This window comes from Pongo abelii, chromosome 11, assembly GCF_028885655.2.
Source record: "Pongo abelii isolate AG06213 chromosome 11, NHGRI_mPonAbe1-v2.0_pri, whole genome shotgun sequence".
Lineage (NCBI taxonomy): Eukaryota > Metazoa > Chordata > Mammalia > Primates > Hominidae > Pongo > Pongo abelii.
In genome coordinates, this window is record NC_071996.2 from 99872905 (window position 1) to 99897373 (window position 24469).

Here is a 24469-nt window from a genome sequence, read left to right on the forward strand (position 1 = left end):
TGTCGCCTCAGGACCATGTAATAATTGCATTAACTGCACAAATTGTAGAGCATGTGTGTTTGAACAATATGAAATCTGGGCACCTTGAAAAAAGAACAGGATAACAGCAATGTTTAGGGAACAAGAGAGATAACCTTAAACTCTGACCACTGGTGAGCCGGGCAGAACAGAGCCATATTTCTCTTCTTTCAAAAGCAAATGGGAGAAATATCACTGAATTCTTTTTCTCAGCAAGGAACATCCTTGGGAAAGAGAATACGTGCCTGGGGGTAGGTCTATAGACAGGCCCCCTGGGTGTGGCCGTCTTTTATGGTCTGTGGACTGTAGGGGTAAAATAGACCCCAGTCTCCCATAGTGCTCCCAGGCTTATTAGGAAGAGGAAATTCCTGCCTAATAAATTTTGGTCAGACCGGTTGCTCTCAAAACCCTGTCTCCTGATAAGATGTTATCAATGACAATGGTGCCCAAGACTTCATTAGCAATTTTAATTTCACCCCGGTCCTGTGGTCCTGTGATCTCGTCCTGCCTCCATTTGCCTTGTGATATTCTATTACCTTGTAAAGTACGTGATCTTTGTGACCGACACCATATTCGTACACTCCCTCCCCTTCTGAAAATCCCTAATAAAAACTTGCCGGTTTTTGCAGCTTGTGGGGCATCACGGAAACTACCAACATGTGATGTCTCCCCCAGATGCCCAGCTTTAAAATTTCTCTCTTTTGTACTCTTTCCCCTTATTTCTCAAGCCAGCCAACGCTTAGGGAAAATAGAAAAGAACCTACATGACTATCGGGGCAGGTTCCCCGATACCTGTCTCTACTAAAAATACAAAATTAGCTGGGCATGGTGGCCCATGCCTGTAATCCCAGCTACTTGGGAGGCTAAGGCAGGAGAATCGCTTGAACCTGGGAGGTGGAGGTTGTGGTGAGCTGAGATCGAGCCATTGCACTCCAGCCTGGGCAACAAAAGCAAAACTCCATCTCAAAAAGAAAAAAGACATACCAATGGCCAACAGATATATTTTTTTAAATGTTCAACATCACTAATCACCAGTGAAATGTACATCAAAACCACAATGAGATATTACCTCACCCTAGTTAAAATGGCTTGTTATCAAAAAGACAAAAAAAAAAACAAGTGCTAATGAGGATACAGAAAAAGGGGAATGCTAGCACACAATTGGTACAAATGTAAATTAGTACAGCCATTATGAAAAACAGACTGGAGGTCCTTCAAAAAACTACAAATAGATCTGCCATACGACCCAGCAATCTTACTGCTGTATATATTATCCAAAAGAAAGGAAATCAGTCTACCAAAAAGATGTCTGCATCCCCATGTTTACTGTAGCACTATTCACAATGGCCAAAATATGGAATCAACCTAAAGTCCATCAACAAGTGAATGGATAAAGAAAGTGGTAATATATACACAATGGAATATTATGTAGACATAAAAAGAATGAAATTCTATCATCTGCAGCAACATGGATGTAACTGAAGTACATTATGCTAAGTGATAAGTCAGGCATAGAAAGACAAATATTATATGCTCTCATTCATATCTGGGAATTTGAAAAGTTGATCTCATGGAGCTAGAGAATAGATGGTTACCAGAGGGTGGAAAAGGTAAAGAGGAGTGGAGGGATGAAGAAAGAATGGTTAATGGGTATAAAAATACAGTTAGAAGAAATAAGGCCTAGCGTTTCATAGCACTGCAACCTCTGCCTCCCGGGTTCGAGCGATTCTCCTGCCTCAGTCTCCCGGGCAGCTAGGATTACAGGCGCCCACCACCAAGTGTGGATAATTTTTTGTGTTTTTAGCAGAGACGGGGGTTTCACCATATTGGCCAGGGTGGTCTTGAACTCCTGACCTCAGGTGATCCGCCCGCCTTGGCCTCCCAAAGTGCTGGGATTACAGGCATGAGCCAGCGCCCTGCCAGGATGACTACAGTTAATAATTTATTGTATATTTTAAAATAGCTAGAAGATTTGGAATGTTCCCAACACAAAGAAATGGTAAGTGCTTGAGTTGATGGATATCCTAATTATCCTGATTTGATCTTAACACATTATACGAATGTGTCAAAATATCACATGTACCCCATAAATAAGTACAATTATGTATCAACCAAATAAATTAAAAATAAAATACTTCTTAAAAAGTAATTTGAGGCTGGGTCCGGTAGCTCACGCCTGTAATCCCAGCACTTTGGGAGGCTGAGGCGGGCAGATCACGAAGTCAGGAGTTCAAGACCAGCCTGGCCAACATGGTGAAACCCCATCTCTACTAAAAATACAAAAATTAGCCAGACATGGTTGCGGGTGCCTGTAATCCCAGCTACTTGGGAGGTTGAGGCAGTAGAATCACATGAACCTGGGAGGTGGAGGTTACAGTGAACCGAGATCGCACCATTGCACACTCCAGCCTGGGCAACAAGAGCAAAACTACGTCTCAAAAAAAAAGGCATTTGATAATATTAGGGCACTATTATTATTTTTTTGATGTGTATTATGGTTAAATGTTTTGCCCCTTTTTAAGTCATAAATACTAGCAAATTATTATATGAAGATAATTACACTGCTTGATTCCTATATGTATTTTAAAAAATGACTTAATTAATCTGGTTAGACTCAAAGTTATTCTTTCCATTAAAAATGACACTGATACAAAAGTGACAAGCTAAGAGAATGTTAATAATTTGCAGGTCTTAAGACCACAAATTGAAGGTCTCTGGACTAGCTTCCTCAAACTATTTGGGATTGGTGGTTGATAGTGGAAAAGTAATAAAGATGCAGAGAAGGCTCATCACAAAATCACATGCTATTTTGGAGTTTTCAAGAACAGAATAGTAGCTACTATTATGTGGCATAATTATAAAATAAATAAATAAATAATAAAAATAATAAAAAGGGAGTTCTAAGAACTCTCTTAATTATGTCTCCTGATTCAATATAATAGAATTATATATATAAACACATATGTGGAACTAAGAGTTGTTCTACTTTAATATTCATAACAAAGGTAACTTAAAAATTAGAAGCATTCTTACCTGTTGAGAAAAGAGAATATAACTGTCCTCTATAAGCAAGAAGGATATTAGATACGACATAAGCAGGAAGAGCTCCACCATGAAATCTAACTACCTAAAAAACAGGTAAGTCAATGGGGAACTCCTGAATATTCATGTTAATGAAATAAGTGTACTTTCACATAAAATTTAAAAGTTGCTCTTCAATTTATACCTGATATGGCTACAAAGATATTTCCAGTAATAAGTATCAAAAACTCTAAGTAAAATAAATGTTGAAAATACATAGCAAACTCAAAATGTATCTGAATTTTTCATCAAAGGCATAATAGAACATATAATTGAGTAGCATATACTACAAAACTGTTTTTTCAGGACACACTGATTATTTAATACGTTCCAGGCATGACAGTAAACACCTTATATGCATTATCTCATGTCCTTCTCCCAATAACCTTTGAGGTAGTTCTTATCCCTATTCTATAGACAAAGAAATTCAGGCATGAGAACCCAACTAAACTTGCATAATTTAAAACATAATAGGCAAGTTACTTAGCTTCCCCTCTCTATGTCTTTATCAGTAAATGGGGACAATACTAGTATGTACCTTATAGGTAGTTAATAGGATTAGACATGCATATTTGTGTAAGGCATTCAGAATATTAACTCATATATTAACAAGTTATGAGAAAATGTTAATTGCTTTATTAACTTTTTATGTCCTTCACTGTGTTTGAAAATCTTATGGAACTATAAGTTTTAAAATCAGTGCCTAAGTTCATAATCATTATGTTATAGTGCCTCAAGTCATTCTATCAGCTCTCTAAAAAATACATATAATAACAAAAACAAGCATTCCTATACACCAGTAACAGACAAACAGAGAGCCAAATCACGAGTAACTCCCATTCGCAATTGCTACAAAGAGAATAAAATACCTATGAATACAACTTATAAGGGATACGAAGGACCTCTTCAAGGAGAACTACAAACCACTGCTCAAGGAAATGAGAGAGGACACGAATAAATGGAAAAACATTTCATGCTCATGGATAGGAAGAATCAATATCATGAAAATGGCCATACTGCCCAAAGTAATTTATAGATTCAATGTTATCCACATCAAGCTACCATTGTCTTTCTTCACAGAATTAGAAAAAACTACTTTGTTTCATATAGAACCGAAAAAGAGCCAGCATAGCCAAGACAATCCTAAGCAAAAATAACAATGCTGGAGGCATCACTCTACCTGACTTCAAACTATACTACAAAGCTACAGTAACCAAAACAGTATGGTACTGGTACCAAAACAGATATACAGACCAAAGGAACAGAACAGAGGCCTCAGAAATAACACCACACATCTACAATCATCTGATCTTTGACAAACCTGACAAAGACAAGCAATGGAGAAAGGATTCCCTATTTAATAAATGGTGTTGGGAAAACTGGCTAGCCATATGCAGAAAACTGAAACTGGACCCCTTCCTTAAAACTTACATGAAAATTAACTCAAGATGGATTAAAGACTTAAAGTAAGACCTAAAACTATAAAAACCCTACAAGAAAACCTAGGCAATACCATTGAGGACATAGGCATGGGCAAAGACTTCATGACTAAAACACCAAAAGCAATGGCAACAAAAGCCAAAATTAGCAAATGGGATCTAATTAAACTAAAGAGCTTCTGCACAGCAAAAGAAACTCATCAGAGTGAACAGGCAACCTACAGAATGGTAGAAAATTTTTGCAATCTATTCATCTGACAAAGGGCTAATATCCAAAATCTATAAAGAACTTAAACAAATTCACAAGAAAAAAACAAACAACCTCATCAAAAAGTGGGCAAAGGATATGAACAGACACTTCTCAAAAGAAGACATTTATGTGGCCAACAAACATATGAAAAAAATCATCATATGTTTTTTTCATCATCATCTGGTCATTAGAGAAATGCAAATCAAAACAACAATGAGATACCATCTCACACCAGTTAGAATGGCGATCATTAAAAAGTCAGGAAACAATATGCTGGAGAGGATGTGGAGAAACAGGAATTCTTTTACACTGTTGGTGGGAGTGTAAATTAGTTCAACCATTGTGGAAGACAGTGTGGCAATTCCTCAAGGATTTAGAACTAGAAATACCATTTCACCCAGCAATCCCATTACTGAGTATATACCCAAAGGATTATAAATCATTCTACTATAAAGACACATGCACACATGTTTACTGTGGCACTGTTCACAATAGCAAAGACTTGGAATCAACCCATCAATGATAGACTGGATAAAGAAAATGTGGCACATATACACCATGGAATACTATGCAGCCATAAAAAAGGATGAGTTCATGTCCTTTGCAGGGACATGGATGAAGCTGGAAATCATCATTCTCAGCAAACTAACACAAGAACAGAAAACCAAACACTGCATGTTCTCACTAATAAGTGGGAGTTGAACAATGCGAACATATGGACACAGGGAGGGGAACATCACACACCAGGGCCTGTCGAGGGGTGGGCGGCTAGGGGAGGGATAGCTTTAGGAGAAATACCTAATGTAGATGACGAGTTGATGGGTGCAGCAAACCAACACAGCATGTGTATACCTATGTAACAAACGTGCACGTTCTGCACATGTACCCCAGAACTTAAAGTATAATTTAAAAAAAAAAGCCTTAAGTTCTTTTAATGTCACATTATTAAAAGTAAATTTACTTTAAAGCATGTTCTCCATTCCACAGAATTTTTTTAGAACATGTATAGACTTCTCTGGCAACCTGAGGGAAACTATGCAAGTACAAGCTTACTACAAAAGTTGCAGAAAATTTCAGAAAATTCAGGGTCTCCCTAAAGTTCCTTCATGAATTCCCAGGTAAAAAGAGAAGAGAAAAAATCAGAAAATGTACAGCCCATACTTGTGACTTATAGTTTACAGCTCTGCATGGAAGGTTGGGAAAGCTGAGTAAAAGGGAAAAGACCATTTTGCTACCTAATACCAAATCATACATGACAAGCTGGGAAATATACTCTACTTATCGAGAGTTAAGCAACATAGCAGGCTCAGGAGTCAGACTCCTGGATCTAGATTCCAGCTTTGCCTCTCACTAGCTCTGTGTCCTTGGACAAGTTATTTTACGCCTCCATTACTTTCCCTTCTCTCTCTATATATCCTCATCTGTAAAATGAGATAAACAGCACTTACCTCACAGGGATGTAAGGCTTAAATATGTTCACACTTGCATAAGGCATTTGGAATAGTAACTGGTACATGGTAACTGACTGGAAAATATTAGCTGTTATTGTTACCTTTAATGCCCTTCACTGTGTTTAGAATCTTGTAAGAGGTCCTACACAGAGTATTCTGAATATAAAATTTCTTTTAATGATAGAGGATCATCGTTATGAGTATTAAATGTTATACTGGGCTACAGATACAGCTGGGTATATAAGATACTACTAAACTTACAATCATAAACTGGCCTCCCTGTCTCATAGTCAAACTGTAGCCATACTTAGTATTTAGTGCAGTATTTCTTTAAATTTTGACTTACATGCCAACATTGAAAAATTAAAATATTTCGTTTAAAAATTCAGACTTCTAGTTTCTCTTAAAAGCTGAAGATCTGGCAACACTGGACTTCATTACTGCACAGAAATGATTTACCAGCATTTATGGAATTCTCTTGAAAAAGTAACTTTCAGTTCATGCTTTGCCCTCTTTTTCATAAGAGCAGACTACAGAATATGTGAATATATTTTCCTCTTTCCTTTTTCAGAAAAAAATTTAACCTTATGAAAAGTTATCTATTGAAGGCGGAAGTTTCTCTTTATTCATTTTCTCCAATCTTCTGTGACTGAATCAGCAACATTCAAAATATGTATTATTTTTTAAAACAAGTAAGATACACAACTTTCATTCATTCTCTTACTACCTACAAGCTACATTTTTAAACAAGCATGAAGGAAGAACATCTTATGTCTTTTCAATAATTTGAGAATTTAATTCAATTAATACAAATTCTTTTTTCTTTTTTTTTTTTTTTACAGAACTAAGCTTAAGCTTCAATAATATAAATTCTTTAATTGACATTTTAAAAAGAATCCACCTTTGATACTGTAACACCTGTACATCCTCAGTCTTTAGAAAGATTTCCATATCAAAACAAGAATACTAGGTCTGTCCTCTTTTGGTTTACAATTATGCTTGACTCTAGTGTATCAAGCTGACTTGACTTTTCTTGTTACTAAACTGAATTACAAGACACAGGAATTATATGGATAAGAGAGTATGTTATATTCATACCCCAAACCACTGTTTAAAGTAATATGCCCTTTCACCATACTAAATATACAATAGTATGAATTTGAGAGATTTAATTGGTCCCTTAACATTTTATAATATGTACTGTAATTATCCATGGTGCTATTTTCCAACTTATACTAAGATTTTAATCTTCCCTTCCTAATTTAGCACAAAATTTCTATATATTAACTTAGAATTTTATAATGTTCACAAATTAATAATGATCATAATCTAGTTCTCACCAAGTTGCTCTGAGGATTAAATGAGATAATGCATATACAAAATTGTTTCTAATTTAATTTTGCCTTGTGAGTTTTATTACAGTATTAAATGACTTAGAGTTAAAACAAAATTCTACTATGCCTGCATTGCAAAATACAACAGACCAAAAAAAAAGTGAAAGTAATAAAGCTATAATACAAATTTGACTGAATATTAAAACTATATAACTTCCCTAACTAATCAATTGTTATCTTATTTATGTCCAGGTTGCACAATTGTGCAAATTATAGTGATGCTAAGTAATATCTATAGTTCTACTGCTTTATGCAGTATTTTTGTAATATTATTTGCTAATGAATTCAACACATTTATCTTTAATAGAATTTATGTTTACCTTTTACAAACTGAGCATGCACAATATAAAAAGTTATTTGAAAACATTCATTTATATGGCAGAGCCTACATATTTTATTGTACTATGAATTTATAGTGTAGTATGAGCAACATGAAATCTTTTTTCTTTTTCTTTCTTTCTTTTTTTTTTTTTTTGAGATGGAGTCTCCCTTTGTTGCCAAGGTTAGAGTGCAGTGGCACAATCTCAGCTCACTGCAACCTCTGTCTCCCAGGTTCAAGCGATTCTCATGCCTCAGCCTCTTGAGTAGCCAGGACTACAGGTGTGTGCCAGCACGCCTGGCTAATTCTTGTATTTTCAGTAGAGGTGAGGTTTCACCAGTTGGCCAGGCTGGTCTCGAACTCCTGACCTTAAGTGATCTGCCTGCCTTGGCCTCCCAAAGTGCTGGGATTACAGATGGGAGCCACCATGGCAAACCATGAAATTCATTTAGGCAAAAATATTAATTTGTTTGAGAATCAGGTATCAGCTCTCATTTTTTGGATGTATCAAACATGAAAGAATCACCTTAAAGCAGGGGTGGGCAACTATGGTCTGTGGGCCAAGAATAATTTTTGGATTTTATTAAAGTGTAAGAAGAATGAAAAAGAAAAAAGGAAGAAGACAGAAGCAACTACAGCAGTGGCAGTAGCAAAAGATACTGTATGTGGTCTGCAAAAAATTATTGATTATCCAGCCCCTTATGGAAAAAGTCTACAACCCTTCCTTAGAGTTATCTATTCATAAAGCAGTAAATAATCAACCAGCCAGGAATCTCTCTTACCTGTCCAAGTATTTGTGAAAAGGAAGTCTTAACTGTCACCTAGTTTAAAACAATTATTGAAAAAAAGGTTATTTTCCTCTAAACTCCTTTACATTTTATTAAATTGAGCACTTATGCATATCTTGAAGCATGATAATTGATTTTCTATAATGGTAAACCTTAAAGGCACTCAAGATCTTAAAGAATCTTCTGAATCACCATGTAAATTGTATTAAGTATAGTTTGACTGTTTAGTATACTTTCCCACATATCTAATTATTTGACAGCTGAGTGAATGCTATTATGCCCCTTTACTACCTAAAATATTTAATTAAGTAGAATATCTTATTATCATATCATGCCAGCTAAAGAAATTTAAGCCAAAATAATATTTTAAAAAGAAATTCATCCTTAATTATCTCTACCATAAATACAACTTTTTTGATAATTAGGAAGTCTATTTGATATTAGAAAGGAGATCAATATTTTTAGGGAAGTTTAAAATGATTTTGTCAAAATATGGACTTCTTGAAGATAAGCAGTATTTGTAAAAAAAAAAATGGACATTTTGAGAGCGTGCAGTAGTTGGAGTCAAATTTTTATCACAATTTTTTCTATTGCTTTAATATTATAAATATGAACATGCAAATTAAAAACTACTATGGCCCTGAAAAACCCTTAACTGTTAGAAACAGGATGCAAGATATCAAAGCAATAATAAATTCCACAAAATCTAAATTAATTCATAATATAAGTTCAACTGAAATTTGGCTGGAGGAACAGATTCTATTAATTTGACAAAATCAATCCTAGTTTATCCTTGAAAAGTTAGTTCTAACAAAGAATCCAAACATTTAAGCTTGGTTTAAAGCAGTTGAGCAGAAATAAAATATTTCACATAAACCAGAAGCCTATGTTGTCATAACCACTGAAATGAGTACTTTAACCACTTAAATCTGGAATCTAGGGGCTCTTCATTCATGAATCCATAAGTAAGTAAAATGTTACTCTCAAGTCTGTTCCCCTTAACACAAAGAGATGTACTTTGATTACAAAATAAACACAATAGGTATGAAATCACACATTTTAATGACTAGCAGAGCTTAAAATAATTAGTGAAAAGGAAAGAAGATCCTTAAGCTGACAACGAGTAGAGCTATATGCCAATAAGTATCATGTCAGTTACTGCAGTAAGCCCATGTCAGCTGACCTCATGATGTTCTTCAGTTTATAAAAAAGATTCTGGACTTGGGGCTTCCAAATTTAGAAGGTTAATCTACAGTCTCATTTTTTTGCTTTATCTTCTATTACTTATTAAGATGTATACATTTGCAAATGGCCCAGCTATGGAGATGCTAAGGTGGTGTTAATAGGAAAAATGAAGAATATTTAAAATATTTTAAATGCCTATTTTTTATATGCATTGGCTTCCATGCCACTATATATCTGAAGCTTATATAAAAAGAACATTTCTAGCTTATTCTACAACTAAATCTTAAAAATTAATCAAACATACAACTTACCTCGTACCGACAGTCTGATGATGTGTACATTTTTAATAATGCCACATGGGTATCATTTTCTGGTTGAGCAATATGGAGTTTCAGAGAAATTTCTGTGGAAGATGGAGCCCTAAAGAGATAACTTAAATATCAATTCTCAAATACGAAATGCTGGTAAAGAGCCATGGCTAAGTTAATCCTCAGCACAATACAACTGAATAATGTAGAGGAAGCTAGGTGCCAGACACATAATTGTGGATGGGCACTTTTTCAATGATATCACAATTGTTTGAATGCTCCCTCTAGGACACAGGAGTTGGGAGAGGGTGGAAGGGGGTTCAGGTTCCAAGGAAGTAAAGTTTAAGTTCTCTATCATTTCATAAGAATACTATATATTAAATTATAGGAACAATGCTACATAAAGGATACATACATTTTACTGAGGCATTTTAATAACTCATGATTTAAATAAATAAACTAAGCAGAATATCTATTATTCAAAAACACTAAAGTTTAAAGTAAATTGTTTCAAATACTTACTGTGCAATGGTTAGTGAATCTTCATAAGACCAAGGAATATGAAGTCTATAGATACTGGTTATTTCTTCTGTTAAAACATTAAAAAAATGTATTATTAACAACATGTTACCCTAAATGTTACATAAACTACTATAATATCTAACTAATTATACAATTGTCCATTTCATTAAAAAAATCAGTACAGGTTATATTACGTGATAAAAAATTATGGTGAATTCCTAAATAATAATGCTTTAATTAGATTTATAATATATATTACAGCAGATAGGCAGTATTAAGAAAGTGGAAAAATACTAAATAACTGAATCTGAATTACTACTATAAGACATAAAGATATATGGCATTTTTAAAATGTGGATATTTAAAGTGAAACAGATAAAAATGCTTTACTGTTAAGAAAGGGTCTATGTTAAATCCCCTGGAAATATAAACAACTTTTCTATTATAAATTTTACTTCACATAAAAATATATGGAAGAATAAGTATTATAGAAAATTCGAGTTAACACCTACTGAGTCTTCAAATGACAATAGTATTTTCTATACATTTTTTAGAAAACATATTTACCTTTGACTGCTGAGCACTTGCTTACCACGTTGATTTTAAAAGCTTGGTATATCTAACAGAGTTTGACCACAAAAACAAAATATAAAGTTTTACTTGTATGTTAAAGTAAACATTAAAGTAAAATCAAATCCTTTTTCTTGTAGTCAGGATTAATTACCTGTCCAAAGTTCAGAAGCTCTAGATTGTAGTATAGGCCGTTTGTATTTAACACCACTTTCCTTGAAGACAATCCTGTTGAATTCAAAGTACTGTATTACTTAGAATATCAAGGAAGTTCTTAAAAACGTACTGATTATTTAATTAGCATTAAGACAATGCCAATAATTAAACATTTATTTACAGGTTTTCACTTCTGTATGGAGTTAACTCCTAAAAATCTAATCTCCCAGCAATAAACTCTAGACAAAATAAATTTTATGACTTCCAATCACATCTATCTGCTTTTAAAAAGTCAGGTATATAATTCCAATTTCAGAAAGGTGTACTTTCTTTGTAGATCTTTTATTTTACAAGCTTCTCATCTTCAATGATATGGGTGATTCAGAATTGTCATTTCTGTAGTGTTCTGGGTAGTTTTATATCAAAACAAAGGGTAGGGGGAAAAATAAAAATCCTAAAGTTTTGCCAAGTAACACAGATTCTTTTCATAAATAAAATGTAAAAAAAATATTTAAAGGGCACAGGAGCCAACGTAAAAAAGTTCCCAATATTCAAAGCTAGAACAACTTAAGCAAAAATATATATAATGATAGAATTGGATTATAGTCCAATGAATAAAATAGATATCTCTGAGTCCATAGTGACATAAATAAAAATTGAATAAATAAATAATGGGGGAGAAGGGTCTACTTTATCTCAGGAAGAATTCCACTAAATGTAGAATACCAGAGTGATATTTGCTAAGTACTAGATGAACCAATGGATGCTAAAAATAGTGGGTTATTCTAAAGAAAAACAGGACATTTATATATTCTCAAAGTATGTCACCCCAGATATTTATTAATTACAAAAGGAAAAAGCAGTAACATTACAGTGGAGAAATCTAGCAGGCACCACCTTAACCAAGAAAGGAAAATTAACATAACTAGTAATTAGAGATATCAGTATCATGTATACTCAATATGATATAGCTGGAAATCCTCATTGCTTCTGTGGTATTTTGGCAAAAATACATAACCTCAATCTAATCATAAGAAAGTATTAGGCTGGGCGTGTTGGCTCATGCCTGTAATTCCAGCATTTTAGGAGGCCAAGGCAGGCCGATTTCTTGAGTCCAGGAGTCTGAGACCAGCCTGGGCAACATGGTGAATCTCTGTCTCTACAAAAAATACAAAGAAATTAGCTGAGCATGGTGTCACATGCCTGTAGTCCTAGCTACCCAGGAGGCTAAGGTGGAAGGATCGTTTGAGCCCAGGAGGCAGAGGTTGCAGTAAGCTGGGATCATGCCACCGTACTCCAGCCTGGGTGACAGAGTGAGACCCTGTTCCCCACTCGCCCCACAAAAATGAAAGTATCAGACAACTCCAAATAAGGAACATTGTACAAAATAATTTAACAGTATTCTTCAAAGGTTTCAAAGTTGTGAAAGACAAGGAAAGACTGAGGAACTGTCACAGATTATAGGAGACTTAGGAGTCATGACAACTAAATGCAATGTGGAAACCTGGATAAGCAGGACATCTGCGGAAAAACTGGTGAAAAACAAATAAAGCCTGTAGTTTAATTAACAGTATTGCACCAATGCTAATTTCTTAGTTTAAAAAATTGTATTGTGTTTATGTAGAAGGTCAACCTTAGGGAAATGTGGGTGAAGGATATAAAGGAACTCTTTTGTAACTTTTCTGTAAATCTAAAATTATTTCAAAATAAAGTTTAAAAGAATATTTAGAGAAATCTTGAAACCTTCTTATACAAATAACAATTTATAACTCTATATTAAAATTGTATTAAAAGGGCCAATAGGATAAATTTCACATAAGAACAGACACACAGACACATATATGCACACACGCAATTACCTGCAAATGTATGTGATTATGAAGTTCACTTCTCAGAATATGACTGCTAGCCCAATGAGAATAAAACCACTGAACCACATCATATAGTTATTCTAAGAACTATACTTGAAATATTCAACATTTGATATTACAAAGCTCTGCTTTACTGCAACTCTGTTAAAAATAAAAGCAATTCTTATGCTTTCCAAAAACAAAGTACTTACCAAAGGAAAAGAGATGAGTTACAGGAAGCTGTATGTATCTTTTCTCTTTTTTAAAGAATTCACAATCTACAACAAACTGAAATATAAAACATTGATTTATTAGAAAAAGTAAGTTAAATTTACAGTAAAGTATCTTTACTTGATGTTTGAGTAGAAAATAAAAGTCTATAAACCTCAGCTTTGGAGAAAGTATCATCTATTACACTATAATTCTGCCTATACTTAAGTGGCAAGAATTTCTCAAGGAGAGATACTATGCTGAGAAAAGTTGATACACAAACTTAACTTAATAGATAAATTATTTCAGGGCCATTTCTAGAACAACAGATTCATAGCAGTTTTCTTATAGTTAGCTTTAGGTGTTTGCATAAGAAGGACAGTAAAGAATGGATGAAAGTATTATCAGCCTAGGCTAATTCAAGATTAATTAAAGATTTAGATACTACGTCTCTTAATACTTTCATAGTCAAAAGGAAAATGTGATTTTGTTTTATATCTTTTTGAAAAATCCTGTATTTATTAAAGATAGTCTAACAAAAGGCTTTTGGAGATATACTGCCATTCATTGACACATGGCTAATGTTATTTGTGGAACACTATTTCAGGTTAAACAGTTATCACAGTAAGTGGAAAAAAGGTTTACTATGTATGAAGCCAGAAAAAGAAATGCTTTTCAAAAAAGTAAAACTATAATGTGACACCTGCATCATTATAATTTTTTGTAGTGACATTTCTTTTTAAATAACATTTCTATCAGCTGCATAAGAAACTCTGCTCTCACTTATCTGCAAGAACTGTTTCTGGTAAAGGAATAATTTCATTAAAATAATCTCTACAATGCAATCATATTATTTTGATCTATAGAAGCTAAAGAAAAATTAATCTGATGCATAACTGTAGCTAGCAAGCAGTTTGCTGTCTACAAAAGTGGAAAGCTAGTGGGGTCTATCCTAGGCTATTCTAATAACTATACTTTGGATTTGTCTGAAGCAGTATTACTTTGTTTGCCTCTTGGGTATATTTCTGATTGTTTTTCAAAAGTGAAAAACAGACAGGGAAATTGCTATTAGATTATACCATACACTTGGGGGAATAAAAGAAAAAACTTTTAAGGGGTTTTGCTTTTATTTCTCCCTTCTTACTTACAATGCAAAGAACACAGTCAGATATTTTCATTACAGAAAACAGCTGCTAAAAGATTATAGAAATCATTTATTGAACAGGATTATTCATTACATTTTTTACAAAGTACTTTTGGATAAGCCTATATCAGATAGGGAAGCAGTTTTTAAAAGCAATTTCATCACTTTGAACAAGTTTAAAATAATATAATTTTTATTATTGCTTTAAAAATTTGGCTATGCCTTTAGTTTTGCATAATGACAAAAACCCTACCCAAGAAAGAGAAAATTCAAAGGCCTGTCTCTGAAACACCCAAGATAAGTAAATTTCTAACGGGTTTAATTATTTTGTTTTCTGTTATAAAAAAATGCAGATAAATTCCATATTTGCATGTCTAAAAATATATTGATAGAAGTTAACTCAAAAATGTTTTACACTATTTGAATATATGTCATGTTCTGATGATGAGCTATACATAGACATGCAAAAATTATGAAAGACTTAAGTTATAATTCTAGTGAGACGGGGTTGTAAAACAGTAGAGTCAGCAGTGTTACTTTCCAAAGAGCATTAAGATGCATTACATATTTATTAGGCTGCTAAGACTGTCTATTTGCAGAAAGGCTCATTAATTTCTTGGAATAACCAGAGAGGGCCTTTTCAAGTTTGAGAAAAATGTTAGATTCATTCAAAACCAGCTTACCTGCCAGAAAAACCCTTAAAGAGAGCTTTTAGTATTGAAGATGCTGAATTACCTCTCACTTGAGCTAAGCAAAACAGAACAATTAATCCATTATAAGGTACCTGCGAGATTCAGTCATTGAGATGACTCCCAACTACATCCCCCTTTTCCTTTCTCTATTTCTCCTACATTTTTCTGATTATTTTGGCTACAAATCTTATCAACCTTCTCAGTCAATAAACATTTTCTTGAGCATTTATGCAGTAGTCACTGAAGGTTGAGGATGCAAAGTAGAATAAAACCTATCTGTATCTGTTCATTACTCTTAAAGAGTTCACAATGTGGTCATGGCAACTGAGACATAAATAAATTATAATTCAATATAATAAATTTTTCAAAGAAGTTATAAAGTATCATGAGAATAAGTAAAAGATTACTGGGGGACTCTGGAAAAGGGAAAAAGGGACATGGGTTGGATCTTGAAGAGTAAGTTTGCTGGGTGAAATAGGAAAAGGGGAGTCCGAAGGGCCCTTTACCTCCATTTTCTTTCTTACCCACTAATTCTATTAAAATCACCATTCTTTTCTTTCTATTCCCACTTCCCTAGTACAAGCTGAGGATCCCTTATCCAAAATGCATGGAACTAGAAGTGTTTGATTTTTTCCAGATTTTGGAATATTTGCCTATACATAATGACATATCTTGGGGATGGAACCCAAGTCTAAACACAAAATTCATTTATGTTTCATACATATCTTACACACTTAGTCTTAAGGTAATTTTTATATTTTTAATAACTTTGTGCATGAAACAAAATTTTGACTGTTTTGACTACATCTCACTACATGAGGTCAGGGGTTGAATTTTCCAATTGTGGTGTCAGGTTGGCACTCAAAAAGTTTTAGATGGTGCATCCTCGTTATTATAGCAGTGAGTATCTCCACCTGTCAGAAAGTTTTTAGGGTTTGGATTTTTGGATTAAGGGTGCTCAGTCTCTACAAGCCCCTTATGAGGTGCCTAGTCTGTTTCTGATCTACTCTACAGCATAAGGAGATTAATCTTCCCAAATAAATGATTTCCGATACCATTACTACTATAGTTAAAAATCTTATGGCTTCCTACTGACTTCTGAATTCCGTAAAGTCCTGAACCCTCCAATCAAAACTTTTACAATATGGCCATGAACTAATTTTCCAGACTTTTCCTCCACTACTATTCAAACCCATCATGGCCATCCTTTCAAAATTATTATTTACTTATTCACTGTTTTTCAAATATACTTCATGCTTTGTTCTGTTGCTTTATCTAAACAGCGCTGTCCATTATAACTCCTGGCAATGATGTCACTATTGAGCATCTGGAATGTGACTAGGACAACTAGGGAACAGAATTTTTTATTTTATATTAACTTAAATTGAAATAACCACATGTGCTAGTGATTCCTGTATTGACAGCATGGCTCTACAATGTTCATTCTTCCTATAAAAATCCTAACTACCTATTAAGGCCATTTTGCTTTATTTCATTTCATTTTAAAAGTGGGGTCTCATTATGTTGACCAGGCTGCAGTACAGTGGCTATTCACAGGCATAATCATAGCATACGACAACCTCCACCTCCTCAGTTCAAACGATTCTCCTGCTTCAACTTCCTAAGTAGCTGGGACTATAGGTACTTGCCACCATGCCCATTTGAAAGCCATTTTAAATATCGCCTTATTATAATGCCATTCTTTTTATGTACTTGCTATATTCTGATTTGTGTTATGTGTATTTGGGTAGTTCTTTTTCCACTCTTCGCTCTGCTCCAGTTACATTTCTCTCCCCCTTCCCAATAGTATGTAGCTTTTTAAGAACAGGGTCTTGTCAGCCAGGCACGGTGGCTCACACCTGTAATCCCAGCACTTTGGGAGGCCAAGGTGGGCGGATCACCTGAGGTCAAAAGTTCAAGACCATCCTGGCCAGCATGGCAAAATCCCATCTCTACTAAAAATACAACAATTAGCTCGGTGTGGTAGCATGCGCCTGTAGTCCTGGCTACTTGGGAGGCTGAGACAGACGAATCGCTTGAATCCAGGAGGTGGAGGTTGTAGTGAGCCAAGGTTGTGCCACTGCACTCCAGCCTGGGTGACAGAGCAAGACTCTTTCTCAAAAAAACAAAACAAAACCAGGGTCATGTCTTCATTTGTGTGCCTCCTATAATTCCTGGTACATAGCCTTGTACTCACAGGGTACCTAATAATTCATAGGTTTTGCACCTATGAATTATTATTATGTGCCTAATAATTCATAGATTTTGAAAGACTGATTGATAAACTGGAACCAGTTCTCACTTGGAACAAAGAAACTTGGGTTCATTCTGCTTAGTTCAAGTTAGAGTAGATGATCCTAACAATTTAACAGTCTTAGGCGGATCATCAAACTGGCTACTGTTTTAGATAAACTCTGTGCAGAAAAACTCATTGAAAAATAACTGTAAAATTTAGCATGTGTCTCCAAAACATTCTAATAACAATCTTAACCCACTTGTTACCTTACTTCCATGAACAGATGGTACATAAACAACAAGATGAGACAAAGATGGATAGTCTTGAAGTCTTAATGTCAGATACTAAAATAAAAAAAGAAAGAAACTACTTTTATTTCTTAGAGATTAATGCATGTTTAAAGAAAAATAAATAACACTTATTTCTTACTTAATTAGTTATCTTAAAAAGCAGACTTCCAATTTATGTTCAGTACTTCATAAAATGCCCATGTTTACATTTCCAGGTCAATAATCCTGCTGAAAATCAAGTTCCTAATAATTATTATGTTAAATAGGAACTGCCAAAAATATTCCTTGGTTCCCTTCACATAAAACAAATGACATTTAACATTAAATTTAATTATTGTCTATAATTATTTCCAAATTTGGTGTCTTTCTTTTTATAATTTGGTTATTTATTACATATAGTATCACAGTATTGTTTCTACATTTATTTTGGTAGTACATAACAAAAAATATTCAATAGCTGATGAATGAATAAATGCTAAATATAATGAAAGAGTTACAATTTAATCTCAAATTATTTTGATCTAGCCCAAGTAGTAAAGAGTTGCTGTCTAATGGCATATCTGCACATCATCCCCTGGAATTTATTTAGCAAATGACAAAGATAAGTATGTCTAAATAATGCACCTCACCAAATGAGTAACTTTATTTCTCAAAATTAAGACCAGTCCTATAGTCCATATTTTGAGGAATGAATTGGTAGAAGACTGCTCTATTTAATGAAAAGCCAAGGCACCAAATACAGGTTTTTTTGTTTTCTTTTTTGTTTTAATTTAACTTTTATTTTAAGTTCGGGGTAGATGTGCAAATTTGTTGCATAGGTAAACTTGCGTCATGGGGGTTTGTCGTACAGATTATTTCATTGCCCAGGTACTAAGCCTAGTTACCCACCAGTTATTTTTCCTGATCCTCTTCCTCCTCCTACTCTCCGCATTCCAACAGGCCCCAGTGTGTGTTGTTCCCCCTACATGTCCATGTGTTCTCATCATTCAGCTCCCACTTATAAGTGAGAAGATACAGTATTTGGTTTTCTGTTCCTGCATTCATTTGCTAAGGATAATGGCCTCCAGTTCCATCCATGTTCCCGCAAAGAACATGATCTCATTCTTTTTTATGGCTGCATAGTATTCCATGGTGTATATGTAATACATTTTCTTTATCCAGTCTACTATTGATGGGAATTTAGGTTGATTCCATGTCTTTACTATTGTGAATGGTGCTACAATGAACACATGCATACATGTGTCTTTATAATAGAATGCTTTATATTCCTTTGGGTATACATCCAGTAATGGGATTATGAGGTCGAATGGTATTTCTATTTTTAGGTCTTCAAGGAATCTCCACACAGTCTTCCACAATGGTTGAACTAATTTACACTCCCACTAACAGCTGTAAGTGTTCCTTTTTCTCTGCAACCTCGCCAGCATCTGTTATTTTTTGACTTTTTAATAATAGCCATTCTGACTGGTGTGAGATGGTATCTCACTGTGGTTTTGATTTGCATTTCTCTAATGGTCAGTGATGTTGAGCTTTGTTTCCATGTAATTGTTGGCTGCATGTATGTCTTCTTTTGAAAAGTGTCAGTTCATGTCCTTTGCCCACTTTTTAATGAATTGTTTTTATCTCATAAATTTGTTTAACTTCCTTATAGACGCTGGATATTAGACCTTAGTCAGATGCAGAGTTTGCAAAATTTTTCTCCCATTCTGTAGGCTGTCTGTTCACTCTGTTGATAGTTTCCTTTGCTGTGCAGAAACTTTTTAGTTTAATTAGATCCCATTTGTCAATTTTTGCTTTTGTTGCAATTGCTTTTGGTATCATCATCATGAAATCTTTGCCCATTCCTATGTCCAGAATGGTATTGCCTAGGTTGTCTTCCACGTTTTTTATAGTTTTGGGTTTTACATTTAAGTTTTTAATCCATCCTGAGTTAATCTTTGTATATGGTGTAAAGAAGAGGTCCAGTTTCAACCTTCTGCACAAGGCTAGGCAGTTATCCTAGCATCATTTATTGAACAGGAAAACTTTTCCCCATTGCTTGTTTTCGTCAAGTTTGTCAAAGGTCAGAGAGTTGCAGGTGTGTGGCCTTATTTCTGGGTTCTCTATCCGGTTCCATTGCTCTATGTGTCTGTTTTTGTATCAGTACCATGCTGTTTTGGTTACTGTAGCCCTGTAGCATAGTTTGAAGTCAAGTAGTGTGATGCCTCCAGCTTTGTTCTTTTTGCTTAGGATTGGCTTGGCTTTACTGGGCTCTTTTTTGGTTCCATATGAATTTTAAAATAGTTTTTTCTAGTTATGCAAAGAATGTCAATAGTAGTTTAATAGAAATAGCACTGAATCTATAAATTGCTTTGGACAGTATGGCCATTTTAATGATATTGATTCTTCCTATCCATGAGCATGGAATGTTTATCCATTTGTTGATGTTATCTCTGATTTATTTGAGCAGTGTTTTGTAATTCTCCTTGTAGAGATCTTTCATCTCTCTGATTAGTTGTATTCCTAGGTCTTTTATTCTTTTTTTGGCAATTGTGGATGGAACTACATTCCTGATTTGGCTCTTGGCTTGACTGTTGTTGGTGTCAATAGGAATGTTAGTTATTTTTGCACATTGATTTTGTATCATGAGACTTTACTGAAGTTGCTTATCAGCTTAAGGGGCTTTTGGGCTGAGACGATGGAGTTTTCTAGATACAGGATCATGTCATTTGCAAACAAAGATAATTTGACTTCCTCTCTTCCTATTTGGATGCCCTTTATTTCTTTCTCTTGCCTGATTGCCCTGGCCAGGTCTTCCAGTACTATGCTGAATAGGAGTGGTGAGAGACGGCATCCTTGTCTTGTGCTGGTTTTCAAGGGGAATGCTTCCAGCTTTTGCCCATTCAGTATGATGTTGGCTGTGGGTTTGTCATTAGATGGCTCTTATTACTTTGAGATATGTTCCTTGAATACCTAGTCTCCTGAGAGTTTTTAACATGAATGGGTGTTGAATTTTATCAAAAGCCTTTTCTGCATCTATTGAGATAATGATGTGGCTTTTGTCTTTAGTTCTGTTTATGTGATGGATCACCCAAATACAGTTTTTAATCGAGTTTTGTTCTGGAGGTATGTGTGGGGTGGGAGTAGTTATATGTTCTAACAATATGTTTGCATTAAACATTTCTAAAGACACTTAGCTTTCCCCAATCTTCTTCAGAAACACCAATGTGGGCAAAGAGGACAGAGATGCTCAAGCTAAAGAACCATTAATGAGTAGCCTTCTAACAACCTGACCAGATTCATGTGGGATGTTTATCAAACATAAACTCCTGGGCTTCACCCCAACTTAGCAAAGTCCCTGTGACAGACTCATATGTTCTAATGTAAATTAAAGAGCCTTAAAAGGGCCACATAAGCCACAGCTACAGGCAGCTAAGACCCACCAGACAAATGGTAGCTAATCTGAAACATTAATTAGGAAGAACTTGGATAATCTGTGCAGCTATCCACTCTAATGGCTTCTAAGTATTTATTCTCAACAATGGCCAAGTGTTGAATTTATATGTGCTTTGATGGAGGGCTCCATCTATTTATTAAAAGTTCAGTCCACAGAAATGCCTAACAATGATATAATTCTCATCTGACATTACTTTTATTGAGATATTAATATGAATAAAATTTACAAAATTTATTTGCTTTAGTCATCCCTTCAATTTCAAAGCAAAATAATTTTGTGTGTTGTTTACAAATGGCTAATACATATTACATTCAATTTTGATTTTCATTAAAATAAAAGATCTATCCTCCTAAGCTGAGAACACACAAGATTGCAGAATGCTATAATACTTGTTTTCTAACTTCTCTCTTTCAGCATTTGCCATGAAAAGTAGGCAGCTGAAATAGCTTGTTCTCCTGCTGTTCAGCCAGCTGTTTCTTACATTCAGAACAAACAACATAGGGACCTATTGTTTGATATAGAGACTGATTAATCTTTGGAGATTTAAAAGAATAATATAAAAATTTTATGATATAAGAAATACCTTTTAAAACATAGGAGCAAAGTACATTTTATTGGGTTTTTAATAATTTATTTCTTCTTAATCTTTATAGGCTGGATAGAACATCCAAATTAATCTATATAATTCATCCATGTAATAAAAAAATCACCTATATCCCTCAAGCTATTGAAATAAAAAAATAACTTGAGGAAATATTTAATAACACCTTATAAATGACTGTGCAGTAAGTATATCCTAACACTTTTGTTTGTTTTGATCCTGGTTAGGATAGTACCAGCGAGAAACCTTAAAAATGTTCAAGAGTCAATTTACTTTCCTATCATATTTGTTTGATAAACACAAGGTCACATGAATGAATATGTACAAATAAGATTGACCAAGGTGACAAAAAAATTGCAACCATTCCAAAGTGAAGTGTGACTTGCAATTATTTCTTCTGTCACCGTTCCTCTCTGTTAGCATAAGTTTCTCATTCTCTGTTTGTATAGTATAGAGTTGACCATTCATACAAATAATTATAAACAGTCATGAGCAAAAATAACTAACTTAATTGGAGTTAATCGTGAAATAATTGGAAACCACCAGATGATTTCACTTTCAAGTCAATGAATGAGTCTAGGATTCATTATGAAACTATATTTTTAAAGCACAGATTTACTTGAAGACTGAAAATTATCAATCCTGATAAAACTTTATCAGTTACAATAAATACAATTTGGAAATTAGAACAGATATTTTCATCACATTTTAGAATTATTTTGCTTTTTCAACAATAGATTTTGAGACTGCGCAAATAAGCCCTTTATAAAAGAAATTGCTGACCTACCAGAGTTGCTTAATCAAATCACAAACAACTATTAAATAAATCCCTGCTGTGACTTATCACCCTGGAGAGCACTAGATAAACAGTTATTTGAGTGCTTGACCATGTATCATATCTGTTTGAGATGTCCACTTCCCAACTGCAGGCCCTTCCTCCCAACATGAGTTCTAAGTATACTAACTCAGCTCATATTTTAAGGCAGGCCATTCAAACATGTCCTCAAATTGAATGTGAGAAATCCATCCAGTTCTTTTTGTATGAAGTTATAATATACAGAGATTTAGAGGACTGTTAACTTCTAGTTTTTATCTCTGAAAGTAAAAAAAAAAAAAATAACACTAATTGTATGTTATTCCCTATCAAATGTATTTCTAGAGAAAATATTTTTTAAATGTAGGTTAGTAAATCTCAAGTTTATTTAATACCAAGATAAGCTAATGAAAGAGAATATTTTAAAATGTGTATAGACTCAAGTATTTTTTTCAACTGAATATTAAAATTCTGAAGCCATAATTTACCTTAATTGTTGGCAGCAGTTCAGCTTTCCATGATAAATCAACCCCTTGCAGGCTTTGAAATAAATATGAAAATATAATTAAAGGACAAATATATGGAAGTATTACAAATTATAAATAAGATTCAGAGGAAAAAGAAACCATCTCTACACCTAGTAGAGATGTCTATTGAGTCTAATCCAATATACTCTGTCCACATAGTTCCCTTAGCAACAAAAATGTTTTTCCTAGCTAATTTCAATGTTTGCAAAAATTACTAGTATAATCATTTCCTTTACTTTTCATTTTAAAAACAATACTATAATTTCATATAGCATCAAAATGAAAATAACAATGTATGAAACTATTCTAAAAGTGTGGTTTCCGAGTATTGTTTATGTTGAGATAAATGAACAGTGGAGAGCCATGCATTCAAAAGACTTACCACATAGAAGTGCTGTTTATGCAAGCAAAAATCCAACTATTTGTATCCTGTTGATGAACAGCACAAAACAAAACACATTAAGTATTGTAGAAAATAATTATACAAAACAAACACCCATTTTCAACACTTTTTATTGTTATATGATAGGGTGACTAGGAGCAAGTGAAACATAAATAACAGCTTATTGTTGAGAAACATATCTAAGATGTTCTCAAAGTCAAATAAATCAAGGATGGGTAAAGAAGTCTTATGTCAACATTGATAGGTAAGCAGTTATCCTGGAGCCAAGAGTACGAGAAAGACTGCCCTGACAGGTTATCTCTCTCTTTTTTTTTTTTTTTTTTTTTTTTGAGATGGAGTGTCTTGCTGTGTCACCCAGGCTGGAGTACAGTGGCACGACCCTGGCTCACTGCAACCTCCTCCTCCTGGGTTCAAGTTATTCTCCTGCCTCAGCCTCCCAAGTAGCTGGGATTACAGTGGTATTACAGGTGCCCACCACCATGCCCGGCTAATTTTTGTATTTTTAGTAGAGACGAGGTTTCACCATGTTGGCCAGGCTGGTCTTGAACTCCTCACCTCAAGTGATCTGCCCGCCTCGGCCTTCCAAAGTGCTGGGATTACAGGTGTGAGCCACCACGCCTGGCCATCTTTCTACAGCATATCACCTAAGTATTTCTAATTATTGAACCGAAATTTTCAGATTTCAGTAATGTCCATACTTAATTAGATAGTTATATAGTAAGTAATCTACATTTTTTAAACGAAGAATGAAAAGCTGGAGGTAGACTTTTATACAAACATAAATC

General features: G+C 34.2%; 1 protein-coding gene across 7 annotated transcripts in view; it reads right to left on the bottom strand.

The window, feature by feature from the left end:
- PGAP1 (post-GPI attachment to proteins inositol deacylase 1) overlaps window positions 1-24469 on the bottom strand; it is an 88850-nt gene that overhangs the window by 28838 nt on the left and 35543 nt on the right. For all 7 annotated transcript variants that reach the window (XR_010136071.1, XM_054549618.2, XM_063712955.1 and 4 more), the window contains exons 11-20: window positions 23664-23710; window positions 23243-23294; window positions 17880-17957; window positions 13544-13619; window positions 11480-11553; window positions 11323-11374; window positions 10756-10822; window positions 10237-10345; window positions 8735-8773; window positions 3052-3145 (exon numbers count right to left, since the gene is read on the bottom strand). Coding sequence is in view for 6 of the 7 variants with exons in the window: in XM_054549618.2 (XP_054405593.2) it covers window positions 3052-3145; window positions 8735-8773; window positions 10237-10345; window positions 10756-10822; window positions 11323-11374; window positions 11480-11553; window positions 13544-13619; window positions 17880-17957; window positions 23243-23294; window positions 23664-23710 (688 nt within the window). In the remaining variant the exon portion in view is untranslated. The remainder of the gene's footprint in view (window positions 1-3051; window positions 3146-8734; window positions 8774-10236; window positions 10346-10755; window positions 10823-11322; window positions 11375-11479; window positions 11554-13543; window positions 13620-17879; window positions 17958-23242; window positions 23295-23663; window positions 23711-24469) is intronic.